Source organism: Acinonyx jubatus, chromosome B4 (genome assembly GCF_027475565.1).
Source record: "Acinonyx jubatus isolate Ajub_Pintada_27869175 chromosome B4, VMU_Ajub_asm_v1.0, whole genome shotgun sequence".
NCBI classification, from domain to species: domain Eukaryota; kingdom Metazoa; phylum Chordata; class Mammalia; order Carnivora; family Felidae; genus Acinonyx; species Acinonyx jubatus.
In genome coordinates this window covers 125,289,249-125,309,241 of record NC_069387.1, presented here as the reverse complement: position 1 = coordinate 125,309,241, position 19,993 = coordinate 125,289,249, and the positions used below count along the sequence as shown (strand labels likewise).

General features: G+C 45.0%; 2 protein-coding genes across 3 annotated transcripts in view; one reads left to right on the top strand and one right to left on the bottom strand.

Annotated features, from left to right (window-relative positions):
- SYN3 (synapsin III) overlaps window positions 1-19,993 on the top strand; it is a 464,763-nt gene that overhangs the window by 150,111 nt on the left and 294,659 nt on the right. For both annotated transcript variants that reach the window (XM_027070900.2, XM_027070901.2), the window contains exons 5-6: window positions 3,310-3,466; window positions 6,946-7,035. In XM_027070900.2, coding sequence (XP_026926701.2) covers window positions 3,310-3,466; window positions 6,946-7,035 — 247 coding nt within the window. The remainder of the gene's footprint in view (window positions 1-3,309; window positions 3,467-6,945; window positions 7,036-19,993) is intronic.
- TIMP3 (TIMP metallopeptidase inhibitor 3) overlaps window positions 9,095-19,993 on the bottom strand; it is a 58,844-nt gene continuing 47,945 nt past the window's right edge. The window contains exons 3-5 of the mRNA XM_015068842.3: window positions 14,899-15,010; window positions 14,071-14,192; window positions 9,095-13,005 (exon numbers count right to left, since the gene is read on the bottom strand). Coding sequence (XP_014924328.1) covers window positions 12,808-13,005; window positions 14,071-14,192; window positions 14,899-15,010 — 432 coding nt within the window. The 3' untranslated portion in view covers window positions 9,095-12,807. The remainder of the gene's footprint in view (window positions 13,006-14,070; window positions 14,193-14,898; window positions 15,011-19,993) is intronic.

Sequence of the window (19,993 nt, the reverse complement as noted above, 5' to 3'; positions counted from 1 at the left end):
CAAGTTTGCTGCCACTGTTTTCTCTGGGGAAAGTCACGCTGCTGGGTGTAAGAGGTGTCTCATTGTGAGAACCAGGGCCCTAGAAGACCCTCTGATCATCAAAGCAGAGAAGTAAAAAATGGAGAGACTCATAGTTTTGACTAAAAGGAAATAGAAAATGAATTTATATGGTTTTTTGAAGGTGCACAGCCATTAAAAAAAAAAAAAAGGCAAGCAAACAGCTAGTAAAAATTTTGCCACAGAGGACAGTGTGATAAAGGGCAGCATCCTATACACAGAAATCACATCAGTAAAGAGATGTGGGCAGAATTTTACAGAAAAGAAAATGCAAATGGTTAATGGAAGTACTCAAACTCACCTAAGTCACAGATATGCAAGGTAAGACAGCTGTGGGGATACAGAGTATCTTGGGGAAAGTTGCTTATCAAATTTAAAACATGTATTTTTTTGAATGTATTTTAAAAAAACTGCTGTGTTGGTGGGGCTGCCGTGATACAGACACTGTCATATACAATAGGTGGTATACACCTTTAAAAGATTTGGGTACGTTTGGGTACTTTAAAGAAATAATTCATACCCTTTGAGCCCGTAATCCCACTTCTTAAAATCTATCTTAAGGAAATCGTTAAAAAGGAAGGCATTGATTTGTGTGCAAAGATATACGTGTGTGAAGTATTGGAAGTAGCCTACTTGATAATAGTGGATGATAACTTGACTTAATTATGGTATATCCATTCAGTAGACGGTTAGGTGGCCATTAGAAAGGATATTTTTGAAGATATTTTGTTAGTAGGAGAAATGCCTACACTATAATATGTGGAAAATAGGAAAGTAATAATTAATAGAAAGCATGAAGTCAATTATGAGTATGAATGCATATTATATACATTAAAAATAGATCATTGGATTGTAATGTACATATAAGGAAGTACATACAAGGTTATTAGGGATTTTCTCTGAGTTGAGAATTACAAGTAATTCTGTTGACATTTTTGTGTTTTCAAGGGTTTTTTTTTGTTTGTTACACACAATGAACATGTGTTACTTTTACAATCAAATGAAAGCAGAATATGGCTATATTTTGTCAGTGCTCTGTATTGCCATCAGATCCCTGTTAGAGACCCGCCACTCGCCCCTTCTTTCCTTCCCTCTGTTGCTGTAAGAGCCAATGAAGTGGAGCACAAAGAGCAGGAAAGCCAGAGGAGGGACCTGGGTGCGACCTCCTGCTCTGCAATGGTTTTGCCTGGTGTCCTGGGACACATCACTGCCTTGCTATGGGCCTCAGTTTCCCCATCTGTAAAATCCATTAGTTGGACTGGTTCAGCTCTAAGAATGCAATAAGGATATAGGCGTAATAATTCCAAGCCTCTAACCCAACTACAGAGTGATGTGATTGACCATTTCCATGAGCCCAGTGTCAGCCATACCCAAGATGTCAGCATCCACATGTCTCCTCTGGGATGAGTTACAACTTCATGGGCGAGACCCTTGCCATTTCCTTTAGGGACGAGGAAGTAATATTCATGTACATCATTGATTCCTCCAACACATACTTACTACACCCCATGTGTGCTCCATGGTGCCAGGCCCTGGGGTGTACAACGAGACCCAAGCTCAGAACAATTTGGGAAATGTCTGCACCTGCTGCACATTCTTTCCTTCTGTCTCCACTGGGACAAGTCCTTCCCATTTGACAGTTATTTTAACTTACATTTGAATTATTTTAAAGAGAAACAGTTTATTTGAAGCTGAGTGTCTTAACTCTGGGTGAGACAAACAGATCATACCATTTTGAGTGTAAACCACCCACCCATTGGGAAGCTGATTATCTCATGTGAGCTAGAAGTGAGGAATCTAGAAATAGATGGAACCTTGGCAGTGTGAGCAAAACAGTGTGTGAATCCACCTGGAGCCATGTGATGGAGGGAAGAAGAGTATATGGACTTGGAGCGAGATCACCTGAGTTCACACATGGGTCCCCTGCTTCCCAGCTTTGTGACTTGGGGAAGTTTATGACTTCTCTGAGCTGTGTGTTCCCATCTATAAAGTGGAGAAATAGTCCCAACCTTACCCAGATCTGCTTGTAAGTGCTAATCAGGATCATGTCTCCAAAGGGGCCCAGCAAAGAGCCTGGCATGTTCTTGGCCATCATATTAATACTCTTGCTGCTTTCCAGAGGTTGCTACTTAAAAGGGACATGTTTGAAATATACAGGGTATATATAAATATATACATATTACGTATATATAGGTATATATATATACATACCATGCTGCATGGTAGTTGAGAACTAGGGCCATGAGGTTACACGTATCTGACCCTGCTATGTACCTGCAGTATGTCTTTTTGAGCAAGTGACTTAATCTTTGTGAGCCTCGGTGCTATGCACAAAAAATGAACAAACGTTTTGGAAATTTCTTTAAAAAAAAAAGAGAGAGAGACAAAGAGAGAGTTTTGTTCGAGCCCCAGTTACGACAGCTGCCAGGGACACACGGTTTTTAGAAACAGGAGAGTGCTCCAGTAAGGAAACATTTGATGGAGAGCTATATGCATTTTTTTTACATAAAATTTACAAATTATTAGACAAAGAACATTTCAGAAAGTTGCAGGCTTTATCTTAAGTTTCTAATAATTGCAGGGCTGTATGACTTTAATCTTACAGAAACCAGGGAATTTTCTTACTTTTTCATATCTTTTGTGTTTAGAATGCTCCTTTTTTTGGTTATTTTCTTTAACAAAGCAGATATACACAATGCGCACTCAGGGCAGAAACAGATCCCATGCGTTGAGGTTTTGCTGAGTCATTTTGACCTTGGTAAATGTTAAAGTATAGCTTCCCTGGGAGCCTGGAACACACAAACGTAAAGGTGAAAATTCCCTTTATCGGTGCTCATCTGTAAAATGCAGTTGCTGGCAGCAATGCCCGCGTCCTTGGGAAGCTATGAGGATTCAGTGAGGCAATACGTGCTGCCTAGTAAAAACGGCAGTGTATTCACTGAGTTATTTGATCCATTTTCCTCTGATTGTAAATGAACGTTTGTTCAACGTAGAAAATCTAGAAAACCACCTAAAAAAGAAAATGGATAAAATGTGAGTTGTTTTCAGCCCTTTGATTCTGTAGCTGCTGTGTGTTTGCATCCAACTGTCCCCCTCCACACTCCCCCACCCCCTCCCCATTCTGACCTGAGAGCTCCCTGCTGGCAGCAACCAGACCAGGTCAGTGCTATCCCCAGCAGGCTGTGGCCCGATGCCCTGGCCTTCCATCAATACCCAATGTGGTGACACTACTGCCAGCCCCTCTCTTTACAGATCCTTCAAGCCAGACTTCATCCTGGTCCGCCAGCATGCCTACAGCATGGCGCTGGGCGAAGACTACCGAAGCCTGGTCATCGGCCTCCAGTACGGAGGGCTGCCTGCTGTCAACTCCCTCTATTCTGTCTACAACTTCTGCAGCAAGCCCTGGGTGGTAGGTGATGGGCCAGGCTGACCTGGAGTGAGGTGGGCGGCAGTGGGTGGCGTCCCAGCCCTGAAACGGGCCCGTCCCATCCTTCATCATGGAGGCCTCAGTAATGAGTCTTTTTTAAGCAACTCAATAAGCAGGCCTCTTCTTGTAATTGTTGCCTAAGGAATACGATATAACAACATGGTACGATACAGTGTTATCTTATAAATAACATTAGTGGTAACATTAAGGTACCTTACTGTTCTTACTTATATTAAATCGTATCACTTTTATTAACAGTAGGCATTGTTGAGCACTTACTGTGTATTAATCTGAAAATCGTGCTGCCTGGTGCTCAAACTATGGCTATCATGTGAAGTGGACATTACTTCATTTTACAGAAAAAGAATCTCAGTTTCTGAGCAGCTAAGGAACTCACCCAGGGTCATATAGCCTGGGAGGGGTGAAACCAGAACTTAAAGCCATGTCTCTTCAACCCCCAAGACTGATTTTCCCTGCTTTGTATTCATTAATTTCATTTGTCCCTTGATTTATTAGTCTTCATTCAAATATTACCTGTAAAAGAGGCTTCTCCGAGGATACCACTCCCCCAAATACTCTCAATTCCCTTACCCTGCTTTATTTCCCCCCAATACTTATCTCCATCTAGGATGATATATTTATCCATTCTTTTGTGTATTATCTGTTTTCCCTACCAAAGTAATTCATTCATGCAACAAATATTTATTCAATGCCTACTATGTTCCAGGCACTGTTCTAAGTCCTAGGAACATAGCAGTGGGCAGATCAGACCCAAATCCCTGCCCCATGGATCTTATATTCTAGTGACCAGGGGCACATGCAGTCTATTAATAAATATGCCCAATATGTAATATGTCATAGAAGTGGTTCATAAGGGAAAATTTTTGAAATTTTGAAAATTTGAAAAATTTTCAAAAGGGAAAATAAAGCAGGGTAGGGAGACAGGAAATGTGGAGGCTGGGGGTACGTACTGTAGTGTGCTCTGTGAAGCTCTAAACCATCTTGTCTCTTGCTTTATTTCCCTCTGCTTGGCCTCCTGGTGGGAGGGCAGTGGTCGAGAACATGGGCTCTGGAGCCAGATTGCCTTAGTTCCAGGAGCCTCAATTTATGAGCTGTATCATCTTGAACAACTTGTTTAATCTCTCTGAGTTTATTTTCCATATTTGTAAAATGATGATAATAATAGGGTCATCCTGGTAAGGTTGTGAGTTAATACAAGTGGCTGCCACAAAGTACACACTCAATACATGGTGACAATTATTATATTCATTCAGTAAATAGTGAATGCCATCAAGGTCTCTGCAGAGTTGGCGCTCAATATTTATTGAATGGATATATACATTAATTTAGTAGATATAGATAGTTTTTAACCACTGCTATCATAGCTCTGGTCTCTTTATTCTACCCTGAGATTTTTGGCCTATGGCATCCCAGATTCTGGAAAGGGACCTAGATAGCATTAGCCCACACCCCCTACCTTGTTTTTCCACATAGACATTGTGATGGTAGCAGCTACCATTCAGTAGCACTGTGTGCTATGCTGAACTCATAACATACATATTATATTTGATCTTTAGAACCACCCTGATGAGTAGATTTTGCTCATGTCTCTATTGTACAGATAAGGAAACTGGAGCTGGACATCTCCAAAATTCGTGTGCTTGATCATAGAGTTACATATTCTCTCTAGACTTCAGCATCCTTATCTGTAAACTGAGAGATCCTCCATCATTTCTCATATTTCTGAGATCCCTCAAACCCTCTAACTGGACTCCATGTTGCATCACACCTGCAGACTATACCCCAGGAGTTTGCAGACCAAGTCTAGTTGTAGAAAGTTCTTAAGTTACCCATTCTCTCTGAGCCATTAGTGTTGACTTACTCCCAAGTCAAGTCTGGTACAAGACTTGGCATGCCTTCTAGCCATTGGACACCCACCATAGGCCACAAATTGTAGCATTCTTAATCCTGATCAGAATTTTCCATGCCCTTCCCACTTATGTCCACCAGGAGTTCCCTTTTGCTTTCTGGATAAATTCCAAGGCTCCCAGGGATCTGTCATGGATCACCCTTCGTCCTCCTCTCTCACTGTCCCCTGGATCCAGGGCCACAGCTATGACAGCCACTGAGGGTCTCCAGTGCATACCTGAAGTGCCCTTCCATCTTCTCTGTGTCATCTGCTCCAGGGAGTCATCCTGACCCCTTCTCTGTTCCTCTTCTAGGCTTCTCAATCCCCTTGCTTTCCTCCAGAAAGGCATTGTTATCTCAGCCATCTGCCCACGTTGTCTCCCCTCAAGGCCTGGTCTTCCATGCTTAGCTTGTTATCCCAATATCAAAGCACAGTGCCAAGAACAAAATGAGCTCCCAAGGGTGCTGGGTGGTGTGGGCTGATGGAGAAAAACTTAAGCTCAAGGCCTGCCTTTCAGAAGCTTACCACCTAGCTCTGGAGATGTTAGCAACCTCTACGGTGAAACCAGAAAGTGCTAAAGCAAAAGGAGCCAGGTGTGGAAGGGATGCTGCTCGAGCTGCTGGAGAAGAGCGTGGTTGTAAAAACAGAGAAATCAGAGATGACCCTAGAACAATGCAGGAGTTGGAATGCCAACTCTGAAAATCTGTGTAACTTTTGACTCCCCTCCCCAAACTTAACTACTGATAGCCTACTGTTGACTGGAAGCTTTACCAATAATATACATGGTCAATTAACACATACTTCATATATTATATGTATTATATGTTGTATTCTTACAATAAAGTAGGTGAGGGAAAAGAAAGTGTTATTAAGAAAATCATAAGGAAGAGAAAATACATTTACAGTACTGTACTGTATTTATCAAAAAAAAAAAAAAAATTTGCATGTAAGTAGACCTGCACAGTTCAAACCCATGTTGTCCAAGGGTCAGCTGTATTTATGATAAATAATAATATCTAACATTCAAGTGCCCCTAGGGACCAGATACAGCTTTTAATACGTTGCATATTTAATCCTTACAATATTGGATCTCTTGCTTTCTCCACTTACAAATGAGGAAACTGAAGCTCAGAAGCCTGGAGCAACTTTCCAGGCTTATGGGGCTAGTTAAGTGGTGGAGAATTTGAATCCAGAGTCTACACCCTAAACTGTTAGGTAGTACTACCTCTCTAGAAAGAAAGACTTTGCAGGCTGGAGACATGGCATGAGTGTCAGCACGTTGTGCTTGTGTGAAATGTTGAGGGGGTAGTAAATGCTCGTCAAATGTAAGCGAGCTGAACTCAGCGGCCTGGCAGGAATGAAGGGCTTATGCAACCAGATAATCGAGAGGATGAGATTCCAGCCAAGGAATCTGGTCTTCATCCTGCAAACAGGGAACAGCTACTGCCGCTCAGCTCAGAATAGTCTGATACTGGAGGTCTGGGATCAAGTGGGAAGTTCCACCATACTGGATAACAAAGATTGACCAATGTTCTTTCCTCTTCTCTCCTAGTTCTCTCAACTCATTAAGATCTTCCATTCTCTGGGTCCTGAGAAGTTCCCACTTGTGGAGCAAACGTTTTTCCCCAACCATAAGCCAATGGTGAGTGCCCTTTTTGACTCTGATTATCTTAATGGTATGGAATGAAAACAGATGTCCATGTTTTCAGTCCTGTTGGATAAGGAGTGGGCTGAGGGCCACTCCCTGATTGCCTGGGCTCTAAGGAAGAGTTGTGATGTCCTGTGAGAATACCTGGCTTTCTTAGGAAAAGAATAAAGTCTTCAGGTGAAATTTTAGGTAGCAGGACAAATGACAAAGGTGGATGGCATCCCTTGGGATATTGGGAATTTTCAGCAAATTCAGGGACAACTTGAGCTGGCATTTTGGAGCCAAACGCTGATAATAAAGATAAAAGATGTTTCAAAGGTTGGATGTTGTTTCCCTTGAGCCCTGGGCAGAACCTGGTTCCAACTTTTATTTTGATAAAAGCTGTTGTATTTTGTTTGCATTGATCATCGAAGGGCACTTTCCTTGTGTGTTCCCTTTGCTTTCTGACTTATGGATGTACCTGAGGTTGTCTCTGGGAAGTGGTTGGAGCTTAGCTTGGAGCATTCATTCATTCAATGGGCTGTCCTTCGAGCCCATTCATAGGACAGCTGGGTGGGAGGGGTGACATCTCCTGAAAAGGTGGAGAGCTCTTTATCCCACAACCAAAAGAAGTTGGGTGGAAAGAGTTCTGGGCAGCTGGAAATAGCCTGTGATATATCTGCTTGTGTGTTTGGTGGTCTTCTTAAACTGGTCAAAGGAATGCAGGGCCATGTCCCCATGCTTGCCATGTACGGAATGTGAATCTTGGGCAACAGGGTGGTTAAAAAGGTATCGAATGTCCCAGCTGGGGACTGGCCTGTTCGTAGAATCCCACGCTCAGGCTGCTGACCTGGAAATTCTACCACACGAGTGGTAGGACTGCAGGCCCCAGGTGGGGGCAGTCTGAACAGGCAGAGAGGTTCTTCCATTGATTATCTTTCCCTTATACCTGATCCAGTGAGAGTCATAGAGTCCAAGATATGCTGGTTGGAATAAGAAGGGTAAGTGGAGGGACGCCTGGGTGGCTCAGTCAGTTAAGTGTTCAACTTTGGCTCAGGTCATCATCTTGCAGTTTGTGGGTCCAAGCCCTGAGTTAGGCTCACGCTGACAGTGTGGAGCCTGCTTGGGATTCTCTCTCTCCTTCTCTCTCTGCCCCCCTCTCTCTCTCTTTCAAAATAAGTTAATAAAATTAAAAAAAAAAACAAAGGTAAGTGGAACCTGGCATATTCCAACAAAGTATGAACAGTATAGAGAAAATTCAGGGATTATCATCAAACCAGAATGAATTTAAATCCTAGTCTGCCAGCATACTAGGTCTTGAGCAATGAGTTAACCTGAGTCTTGGCTTCCTCAGCTAAAAACTATGGATGATAGTGGGACAGCCTCATTGGGTTGTGGAAATTTAATGCAATCATGTGTGTAGAGTGCTGTGCCTGATATATGATAGGTGATCAAAGTAGATTAGCTTGAAATAGGGGCAAAAGCTATACCTGGAACATTGTCAACAATGGGATGAAAGTTGGGTGAGGGGTCTGCAGCCAACCCAACTCATTGAGGATGACAGGTCCAGCTGTAAGCTCTAGGAGGGGCTCACGGCTATAGTGGGACCTCTTGAGTTCCTAGCATTTCCAACTAGGCCAAGCCATACTTGGAATTTCAGGCGGGTGTTTGGCATCAGGCACTGATGTTTGCAACCTTCCCCTCTCAGTTTCATGGTGTGAGATTCTTAGATGAAAACGGAAAGCCAAAGTCAGGGCTCCAGTCTGGGAATACTTGAACTACTAATAGTTAATTCGATAGGAATCCAGATTCTGTAGAGCTATGGAGAACCCTGGCCATAGAAACAGGGAGCAAGGTCAGTGCTGGATTAGCAGTTGGGGGGAAATCTAGAATGCCTGCTCCTACCTTGGGAAAGGACTGGGGCAGGGTGGGCTCAAGCCCTAGAAGTGAATGAAGGGAGGGGAATGTTCATTTGCCTGCAGCCAGGACAGGTGGGACCAGCTTCCAAGGCCCTCTGCTGTCTATATTACCCCCAGTGGCAGTCAGGATATAAGGAGGCAAGGGACTACAGGTGTGTGATAGAAATAAAACCATTTTACTGTTTAGAATAAAGGACACACTATAAAAAGTGAACATTATGCAACATTACAGACAATATACATTCACGGAATATAAAATTCATAAATAACATGGAGGAAAACTGTAAACAGTGCACAAAATTTAGCAACAAATACATTCCTTCCAGACAGGGTTTTCTCTGGTTGGTTTCTCTCCATCACTTCTGGGTCTCAGGACAGCAGACTGGCTAAGGGGAAAGGTGAGGGCATGGGAGGATCTGTGAAGCCCTTCCCCCGAGAGCACGAACCGGTCTTAAATTCTTTCCCTCCTCATGTCTCCCAAATGCTAATTTTTGGAGGCTGTTGATATCCACCTCCCCTACATTCTCACACTTTGTTTTGCTTCTATCATCAGATTTTTAAAGTGTTTTCCTTGTGTAAAACTACTGTGGTGATATTTTTACTTTTGGTAGCCAGGAGCCAAACCCTTGGGTGCCATCTTGGGGTAATCCATATTGATGATCATCAAACACAAGATGAAAGGCTGGGCAGGGGAGGGTACTTGTCTCCTAGGGGCCACAGTGTTTCTGAGACAGAGCTGTTCCAATAAGTCATTTGTTTCTTTAACTGTTCAAGAACCATCATATGAAAAATGATATTCATGGGCTGTACCATGACTGCCATGATGTAGGTATGGAGCTGGGTGATGGTAAAGGATGGGAGTCTCTGGTATTATCTACCCAGACAGATGGAGCACAGGTCTGAGAGGAGAGAGCCCCAGGTATAATGCTTTCTGGATAGGGAGGCAGAAGAGATGGCCAGATGAGGCCAAGAGGTCTTGGAATCACAGCTCCCATGGCCCTGGGTTTTTAGAAGAAATCATGGCTTCCCAATTGAGTGGTCAAAAATAAGGGGGGAAAAAGAATGGGAATGACCAGCAGACTGCCCAATGCCAGTTGATACAGAGCAAGGACATGGATGTACTTGCTGTTTTCCCTCCTCCTTCCTACTCCAGAAAGCACTGGGATGCTGATAGGGAGGAGGAGGGATTAGTGTCAAGTGGTAGTTCCTTCTCATTTCTCCAGTTCGCCAGTCTAGCTGCCTGCACAGTAGAAGTATTTTACCCTCCATTCCACTTTAGAATTTGATTCAGGAAAATGGCGGCATGTGGGTTTCATTTTTTTTTTTTTCTCTTAAACACAATGTACACATATTAAAGCCTACACATGACACAAGATTTAGCAAAATAAAACGTTCACGATATGATTGAAATACGGAAGTGTCTCAGCTACATAAATGACTTTAAATTATACAGTAAGTGAACAGGTGAAATAAACAAAGCTATAGCTTATAGAAAGCTCAAAAACCGCCCTCTGCCAACATCGCTTTGCAAAGGACCCTTCTTTGCCCAGGACCTGCTATTCTCTTTGACAGGGCCTGACAGATGGGACTGTGGTTCCACCAACATTTCTACAGGGAAACTTCAGATGATTCATGCTCAGGCCTCACCCCAGGTCCCTCCTTGTGTGAGTGGAGGTGACCCCATGAAGGACCAAGAATGGCCAATGCTTCATAGAGGGGATGCTGATGTCCAATTGTGAGAGGGCACTTGTGTGGTTGGGTCAGGGGTTCCATCTTGTAAGACTTGGAGGTTGAAATCAAGAAAATCTCAGAACACCAAGGACTTGGGCTTACCCTTTAAAGACCACTGGTCCGTGACCTCAGCTCCTTTTGCTTACACAGCTGCGTTGAGAGGGCAAAGCCTCCCGTTTCCCACCTGCCAAATGGCATGACCATAGGGTGAAAGGTACAAGATAATCCAATGAATACCATGGAAACTGGATGCCTGCACTGCCTTCCCACTCAGGAGTTCTGCCAAATACCTTGCCTGGGTATTTGCATGTGTGTGTGTCTGTGTGTGTGCAAGACATCACAATGTGTTGTCTGCTTCTTTTTTTAAATCCTGTTTCAATTGGCAGCTCTGTTTCCTAAAGTGGAATGAACTGAAGATACAAATACTAAGAGGAAAATAGCCATAATCTGAAAGAAGAGACAGAGTGATCATGTTAAATGTCACCATCCTACCACCCCCAACTCTGTGAAATATGCATTATCACCTACTCTTGGCATCTCACTTTCAACACTTAAACTGAAAATAATTTTATTTAATCAGAGAACTTATATTATAGTTTTATTTCAAAAAAAAAAAAAAAAAAACAAAAACACAACAAAAACCCTACAGCTGATTGCAGAGTCAGGCTTCCCTAGTGACCGCCGATTTTAATCCCATGAGGTGAGGACCTCAGGAGATGGTGTTCGCCCACCAGTGAGCTGGGAGAAGAGCAGGCTGTCCCAAAATCCAGGAAAGTGGCCGTCTAGCCAAGGCAGCTTTCCCTCCTGTGCCCAGGCCCCTGACCCATACTAACTTTCTTATCTGAGCCAAGCCAGTAAGGCAGTTAAATGAAGGCCCCAAACATGAAGCAGGAGAAAAGGAGAGGGACAGAGGTCAGATGACCCCAGTTAAAGGGATGTCGAGGGTGTTCAGAATTTCAAATTTTAATTAAAATGAAAAAAAAAGTCAACTTGGAATGTCATGATTTTCTTCAAACAAGCAACGACAACAAAATAGAAGAGATTATACTACTGGCATATTTAACAGCATTGAACAGAATTCTGTGTCCTGTAAAAAATTAGCTTATGTCCCCATGTGGGTATATGCAAATGTGTATACAAACACATCCCCCTAGGTGAGCTAAACCCTACTTTGGAAATAGTATTCTCTACCCAGCTCTACTTGACTATATCTGTGGATAGTGTATGATGTGTGTATTCCTCCGATTTACATAAAGGCAAGCTCCCGGCCAAATCTACCAGAGTTTTCCAGGAGGAAGTCTTGTGGGAGATAGAGAGAGGAAAGACATTCATCTCAGTCTTTCACCTGAGCTTTTGTACAAGGCAGGCAAATTGCCTCCTGACCTCAGGCAGATGTTTAAGTCTTCATCAACTAAGAAAGTTCTGTTATTCTGTCCTGGCTGCTTGCCAGACTCAGAAACATCTGGTCAACCCCAGCATCACTGGGCTGGGGGGAATTGAGTGTGCTGCACCCTCTCAGACCCTCTCCTGCAGTTTCTTCCTTCCCTCCCTCACTCTTACGTGCAGACACAGACAGACATAGTCTGGTTGGACAATGCAGTAGCATCTCCTCAGTGTATATGGTCTTCTGCGTACCTTGAGTCTATCTGCTTGCTGCCCTGGACTCATCCTGAAACAGTTGACCTTTCAGCAACTTCCTTGTCTGTGTCTTTTATGTACTGGGATGGAGGACAAGGGTCGAGGGAAGCGGGTCTGGGAGATGGTGAGGTGGGGGAGAAGAGAGAGGGGTAGGTGTTACAATGCCCAAATGGGGTAGTTTTTCGGTTTCTGTTTTCCTAAAAAAATAGATTATATCATCACGAAGAAGAGGAGTGTGCATTCCTCATTCTTTCTGGCATGGCACCAAAAATTCCCGCGTGGAAATGGGTGATGTCAAAACCAAAAAGAAGGGGCAGGGTGGGGCCAGGAGGATGGTTCCAAATAAACTCCATATGACAGCATAGACTTTTCCTTAAGTGTTCGAAGTGCTAAATTTGCAAGAAAACAGGCACTAATGTCATTGTCATCATCTGGGAAGAGTTAGTGTCCGAGGGAAGCTCAGCGGGAAGGGAGGGAAGGGTGGGGAAGGGTCTGGTGCTCAGGGGTCTGTGGCATTGATGATGCTTTTGTCCGGGGGCGCCCATCCTCGGTACCAGCTGCAGTAACCACCCTTCTGCCGGATGCAGGCATAGTGTTTGGACTGGTAGCCAGGGTAGCCGAAATTGGAGAGCATATCGGTCCAGAGGCACTCGTTCTTGGAGGTCACAAAGCAAGGCAGGTAGTAGCAGGATTTGATCTGCAATTAGATAACAGCCAAAGGTTGGTGGGCTCTGCCATGGTGGCCCCAGTCCTGATGCTTGCTCCAGTCTAGATTCAGAGCACTGAAGGTGGAGCCCAGCCATATCAGTCCCTTGGTGAAAATAATGTAAATAACACCCACTAACACCTACCGAGTGCCACTGTGTAGCAGATATCCTGCTAAGTGCTTCTATGCTATTCTCTTTAGTTCTCATAACAGATCTATCTCCCTTTACAGATAAGGAACCAGAGGCTCAGAGAGGTTAAGGAACTTGCTCTGATTTACGCAGCCAGAAAGTGGTGGAACTACACATTTGAGAAAACTCTTCTTTCTCAAGTGTTAACAAGCAAGGATGAGAGATCTCAGCTGTTGTGGAAATTGAGGAATTAGAAAGATTAAAGCATAAACTTTGGGCATCTAGCTGCCATCGACTAGAAATCACATGAGCTGTGTGAAATCGGGGAGCTGTGTGACCTAGGGCTTGTTACTTAAGCTCCCTGAGCCTCTATTTTCTTATCTGCAAAATGAGCATAGTAGTAATAAACACTACACAAAGTTGTGAGAATTCAGTGAGAGAACTGCCCAGCTCCCTCCCACAGCAGGCAGGCTGTGTGCCATGACCTCTGCGCTTGAGTCAAGGAATTGGCCCTGGTTAGACCTTCCGCAGCATTTGGTATCAGTAGTCCTGTGCCAGCTTGCCCATCAGTGAGGCAGCTGCCCTGGTGAACTCGCTTGGGACTGCTTGCAGGACCTGCCACTATAAGGATCTGGTACCTGCCACAACCTTAAGCCACAGGAGAGGCCAGGGACACTGAAGAGTCCTCATGCCCCAGCTGCTGCCAAGTGGGCAGCCTCGGGTGGGCAGATTATAGCAGAAAGGCATTCTTCCCCCACCTTCTTCACCACTCAGCCAGGGGGCAACATTCCTCACCACCCCTGTTCACACCCGACCTTCCGCTCTGGCCCAACATGCAGAAGGGCCCAGTGCCCAGTACAGCAGGAACTGATGCTTCTGGGGGCCGTGAGCCAGCACCTCCCCTGCCTGCCCTCTCCAGGGATTACCTTGCAGTTACAACCCAGGTGATACCGGTAGTTGAGCCCCTTGCGCTGGGAGAGGGTGAGCTGGTCCCACCTCTCCACGAAGTTGCACAGTCCTGTGTACATCTTACCATCGTAGACGCGGCCTAGAGGAGGAAAGAGGACAAGAGGAGAGTTGTTGTGTCCAGAGCCCAGCCACAGGGTTGGTGAGAAAGAATTCTCACCTACGGAGAACCCACCTTAGACCAGGTACTGGGCTAAATACTTTCCAATCCTGTGATTTTACTTCATCCTTCCTGATACGTTTTAGGGGAAACTGTGTCCCCATTTCCCAGGTGGGGAAAACAAAGCTCAGAGAGGTTAAATGACTTGCTTCTTAAACCCATGAAGCCCTAGAGTTGGGACGGAGATCAACCCTTCCTGTCCCCATCAGTGGTTTCTTGGTTTTGTTCTTGTTTTTTCCTTTCCTACACTGACTGCCTGTAGGTGGGTAACTTTCACAAACAGACCTAATAAATAGGTTGACTGTGGGGGTATAGAGGAACAGGTCCTAGAAATCCCTTTTGATTTATATAGTAAAGCTGAGAATGTGTCAAACTAGACAAAACTCCGTTTCCGTCACAGGGCCAGTGGTGGCATCCACACTAAAATCCAGCTCAGTGTAGAGCCTTGAGCTCCTACCATAGGCCAAGCCAAGTGCACTCAACACCAGACAGTCCTTATAATTCATTGGGTGAAAAGCCAAAGTCCTAAGGACACCTCTGGGTCAATCACTCCTTCTCTAGCCTTCTGAAGTGAAGGACTGCTGGACCTTGGCCAAACCCTGACCTAAATGCTAGAGTTGGCTGTTACCTGTCAGCAGGTACTGGTACTTGTTGACTTCTAGCTTGAGGCCACAGAGACTTTCAGAAGCTTCTGTGTGGATGTACTGCACGTGGGGCATCTTGGTGAAGCCTCGGTACATCTGTGGGCAGAAGGAACGTCATGAGAGCAGGACCAGGGCTCGGAGAGCCTGCTGTCATTTGTTCTATGGGAATCTGACTCCCTTAATCCAGCATCGTGTGGCCACTGACCTCCCCAGCCATTTCTCCTCCTCTTGTCTGAGCCACGGTGGTGCTATCCTGGAGAAACCTTCCCATACAGCCAGTCACACCTTCCGTTTTAACACACCCACAGCACGGCACCAGACATATGCTCTTCTCAGATCCCAAACCTTTCTAGAAATCCATACAATTTGCTGTGAAAGGGGTCCTTGCCCACCTCACCAACCTTGACCCCCACGTGCCGAAAAGGCAGATGGCCAGCATTCTGATGACATCTCCATGACATTTTTCAGTGTATAAAAGCATTCCATTTACATTCCCCTCACTGTCTCCTCCTAAGAACCCAAAGAGGTAGGCATTCTTGTACCCATTTTACAGACAAGGACTCAGAAATTGTGTTTGGTTGGTGGAAGTTGAACTCAGGCCCAGGGTTCTCCATGCTTTTATCTTTCTGAGCATCTGTTGAAAGCACTGGTTTCCTTTACCCCAGGCAAAGCCTATAAACATGTATACAAAATTTCTAGATTTTTAAACTAAACACTTTATAATTGTTAAGTTGAACTGTATGAAAATGGTGATATTTGGCCATTTTTATCTACAACATCCTCTAAGACGGCGGTTCTCAACTGGAGGCAGTTTTATCCCCACCTCAGGAAACATCTGACAGTGTCTGGAGACATTTTTGATTGTCACAAACGGGAGGGGGTGTGGCTGCTACCGGCGTCTGTGGGGAGAGGCCCGGAATGCTCTTAAATATCCTGTAATGCATGGGATAGCCCCTGCAGCAGAGTTATCTGTCCCCAAGTATCAGTGGTACCAAAGTTGAGAAATCCCACTCTAATATTAACCCCCATAACATCCCCATGAGACAGGAACTATTTATGCCCATTTTATAGATGAGGATCCTGGGCCCCAGGCAGGTTAAGTGGCTAATCTAAGGCCTTATGGTTGGCAAATGGCAGAAGCAGGACTCCAGATGGGCACATCTGCTCCAGAGCCCATGCCCTTAACCATTATCCTATGGTCTCTCTTCCTGTGGCCTCACAGAGTCATGCCCAAGGGCCTCTGATACAGGCAAATGCTATTTATGGCTGTTGCACCTCCTTTTTGTGCATGTGCTCAGAGCCACTGGTATGACCATAACGAGGCTGGACCCACTTGGTGATTCCAGGTCATGGCCACGAGTCTTACATGGGTTCAGATCTGTCAAGGAATCTCTGTTAACTGTGTGAGTGGGTGAAGGTAGAAGGGGGCAGCGAGGTGTTGCCCAATCCCATTATCCTCCCAGCTCTCAGAGCACACAGGCCCTGGATGGCTGGTGGTCTCCAGGGGTTTACAACAGGACAACGTCTCTCCTTTAGCTCCTGCATGCGTTATTAATTTACTTATGGTAATTAATAAAAAGCTAGACATCGCCTCATTGGTGTCTCATCTAAGTGCCTCCCATTTGTACTAATGGGCCAGGTTTTCTCCTTACTTTCTATTAAGTGGGGACTGGATGGTGGGGGTAGGTGGTCCACGAGGACCTCCACCGTCATAGAGTGTCTGTTGGACCCACAGAGTTTGGGAGCCTCTGCCTTTTTAAGGGGAACGCTGCCCTAATTGTGTGCAACCATCAGTGCAGATGGTTTTAATTTACCTGGCCTCTCTTTTAGCCCTCTTCTCCCGAGAGGCTCACCAGCTGAACTAGGAAACGCAGCCAAGCACTGTGAGAAGTGCTGTCCACACTCACTTTTCAATTATGCCGCGGGGGAGCAGGGGCGGGTCAGATCTTACCCCCCACTTCCTCAGTGATGGATGGTGCCTCTCTGGCTTTAACAGGAACCATGCTTAAGAGCACTGCTGTGTGCATGCCATCCAGTGTGGCCTTCCAAGAACATTCCCTGCACTCCCTCTGTGCCCATCAGCTTCTCCTCTGGTGTGGATGTTCCTTGAGTTCCTGGCAAATGTTTCAACTTAGTCCTCGCTCTGAAATATTGCAGACCCAAGGCCATCAGAGCCTCAGTACATCCTTGTTGGTATTTCCCCTTCATCTCCTTTCTGCTTTATGAGTGAGGATCAGTCCCTGTCTAGGGTCCAGTGACTTCAGCTGCTCAGTTCTCACTACTTTGGAATGTGAAGGAATCTTGATTTTAACAGGGCTTGTAGCACTTGCATGCAGTATCAGAACTTTAATACATCGTAAGTGATTGGGTATGACAGACACAGCACTGCCACTTAGCGTCACTTTTGAGTGTGACAATATGGTAAAGGCAGATGTTACTCATTTCGTTATCTTTTCTTTATAATGATCCCATCTTGACCTAAATACTGATCCCCAAAGCATCATTAGGTCTATATGCATAGAGACTGAGAATTGGTTTGACAAATTTAGGAAGACTGTAATACATTTGTAGTGTCCTGCAATCAGAGAATCAGAGAATCTCAGAATTGGAAAAGATGTTAAAGGTAATCAAATCCAGTCAAAGCACTGGAGGATTAATGGTAAACTCTGGTTCTGGAGACAGACAGCCAGTCTGATTCTTGTCTCTGCCACTTATTAGCCACTTGGAAAGCTACTTTACCTCTTTGGGTCTCAGTTTCTTCACCTGTAAAATGGGGTAACGTATTACTCCATAAAATATTTTTGAGAATTAAATGACTTAGAATAGTGCTTGGAGCACATTATTCACTAAAAGTTAGCTTAAAACTAGTTCTACTGAAATTTCTATCAGCAGAGGGAAAGGTTTGTTCCTCTTCTTTCTATGGCTCTTTGCCCAACCTTATCTTTTAAAGCAGAGATTTAAAGCTGGATTGAACTTCAGACTAGGCAGGTTGTTTTCTCTCTCTCTCTCTCTCTCTCTCTCTCTCTCTCTCTCTCTCCAGCTTTAGTGAGGTATGATCAACAAACAAAAATGCATATATTTAAGTTATACAACAGGGTGTTTTGATATACGTATACATTGTGAAATAGTTACCAGAATCAGGATAATTAACACATCCCTCACCTCCCATAGTTACCTTTTGTGTGTGTGTGAGAACACTTAAGATCTGTTTTCTTAGCAAATTTCTAGTATTCAATCTGGTATTGCTATTATTATTTTTAACATTTATTTACTTTGGGAGAGAAAGAGGCAGCGATGGTGAGAGAGAAAGGGGGAGAGAGAAAATCCCAAGCAGTTTCCACACTGCCAACACAGAGCCCGATGTGGGGCTTGAACCCACGAAAGCATGAGTCATGACCTGAGCTGAAACTAAGAGTCAGTCACTTAACCGACTGAGCCACCCAGGTGCCCCTCAATCTGGTGTTATTAACTACAGTCACCATGCTGTACATCAGATCTCCAGAATTTATTCATCCTACAGAACGGAAAGTCTGTACCCTTTAACCAACATTTTTCCTCATCTCCACCAACCCCCAGCCCCTAGTGACCAGCATTCTACTCTGCTTCTGTGAGAGGTTCAACTGTGAGTTCAGCTTTTTTAGATTCCACATAAAAGTGAGATTATGCTCTATTTGTCTTTCTGTGTCTGGCTTATTTCACTTAGCGTAATGTCCTCCAGGTTCATCCATGTTGTCAAAATGAAAAGATGTCCTTTTTTAAGGCTGAATAATGTTCTATTGTGTGTAGACACACACCACATTGGACTCTATGAGCCTCTGGGCCTCCCCTCTTGATAGTATGTACACAAAAGTTCTAAGAAGTTAGCTTCCCTTGGGGTAAAGAGACAAATAATGTAAGAAAGAAGTTTCTGGATCTGGGGGGCTTTGAGTATTTCTTATGGAATGCCTGCTCTTCACCCTACATTGACAGCATGAAATGTCATCGCTATGTCAAATAATTCTGGCTTGGCTGCCAGAGATGAGAACTGTGCTGGGTGCTGTCTTACATCATGAACTCCTTTCAACCCACAACTTATTCTCCTTTGCAGACCAAGAACCTGAGTTTCAGAGACATTAGATGCTTGACTGAGATACCAAGTGTACAGCCTTTCTCTTACAGAACAGGCTGTCTAGCAAGGGGTGGGGGGCAGAGCACATGACAATGCAGGCAGTCTCTGCTGAGGGCTGGACGAGAGACCCAGACCAGAAAGAGTTACAGGCATTGAGAAGAGAACAGTTCCCTGTGGGCTGGAGGGTCAGAGAGGCTTCCAGCTGGAGCTTCAAAGGCGAGACCTTGCTATAGTGCTCATTTGATTAGACAGACCACTGAAGGAAGGAAGTCCCCAGGGGCCAAGCATTCCAATTGCCCAGCAAATCTGTCCTGCCCAGAGTCAGGACTTGCAAAGCACATGACCAGTGGGCCTCCCCATGGGACCCTCCCGGGACCAGCTGGGACATAATGTTCCCCACGTGTTGTCCCCCGCTGCGCCAGCCTGGGAGCATGTCTCCACTGTACAGACTGCAGCTCCTGGCAAAGCAGACCGCTTTCTCATGGTCCTGATGGGAGATAAGGTCCCTATAGATTAGAGCGACCAATTCTGGAAACTTCCACCTTTGCACTGCAGCCCAGTGCCTCTGCTCCAGCTAATCTCCAACCTTAGGCTTGCAGTAAGCCCCCTTAACATTCAAATGCTCCCCCCCACACACACCTGTGGGTCTCTGCACACTCAAGAGGGCCTGCAAAGTGGGACCAGAGGTTCTGGAATTAGCATATGAGAGAGGGTCTGCCTGCCTTTCATCTGTGTAAGAAGTTCCAGGGGAGGGGGTGGGAACTCTGAGACAGAAGAGAGAGGTTAGACAGGATGGCTCAAATTCTCACGTTCTCAGAGTTCCTTCAGTCCTGCTCTAAGGGAGCCCTGGCTCACCCCGTCTGACTCTCTGGGGTAGACTCTCTAATCCACTAGAACAAAGCCACCCAGGGACCAGTGCCAAAACTCATGCAGGCTCGCCTCCCTGGCCTCTCCTCCTTCCCTCCTACAAA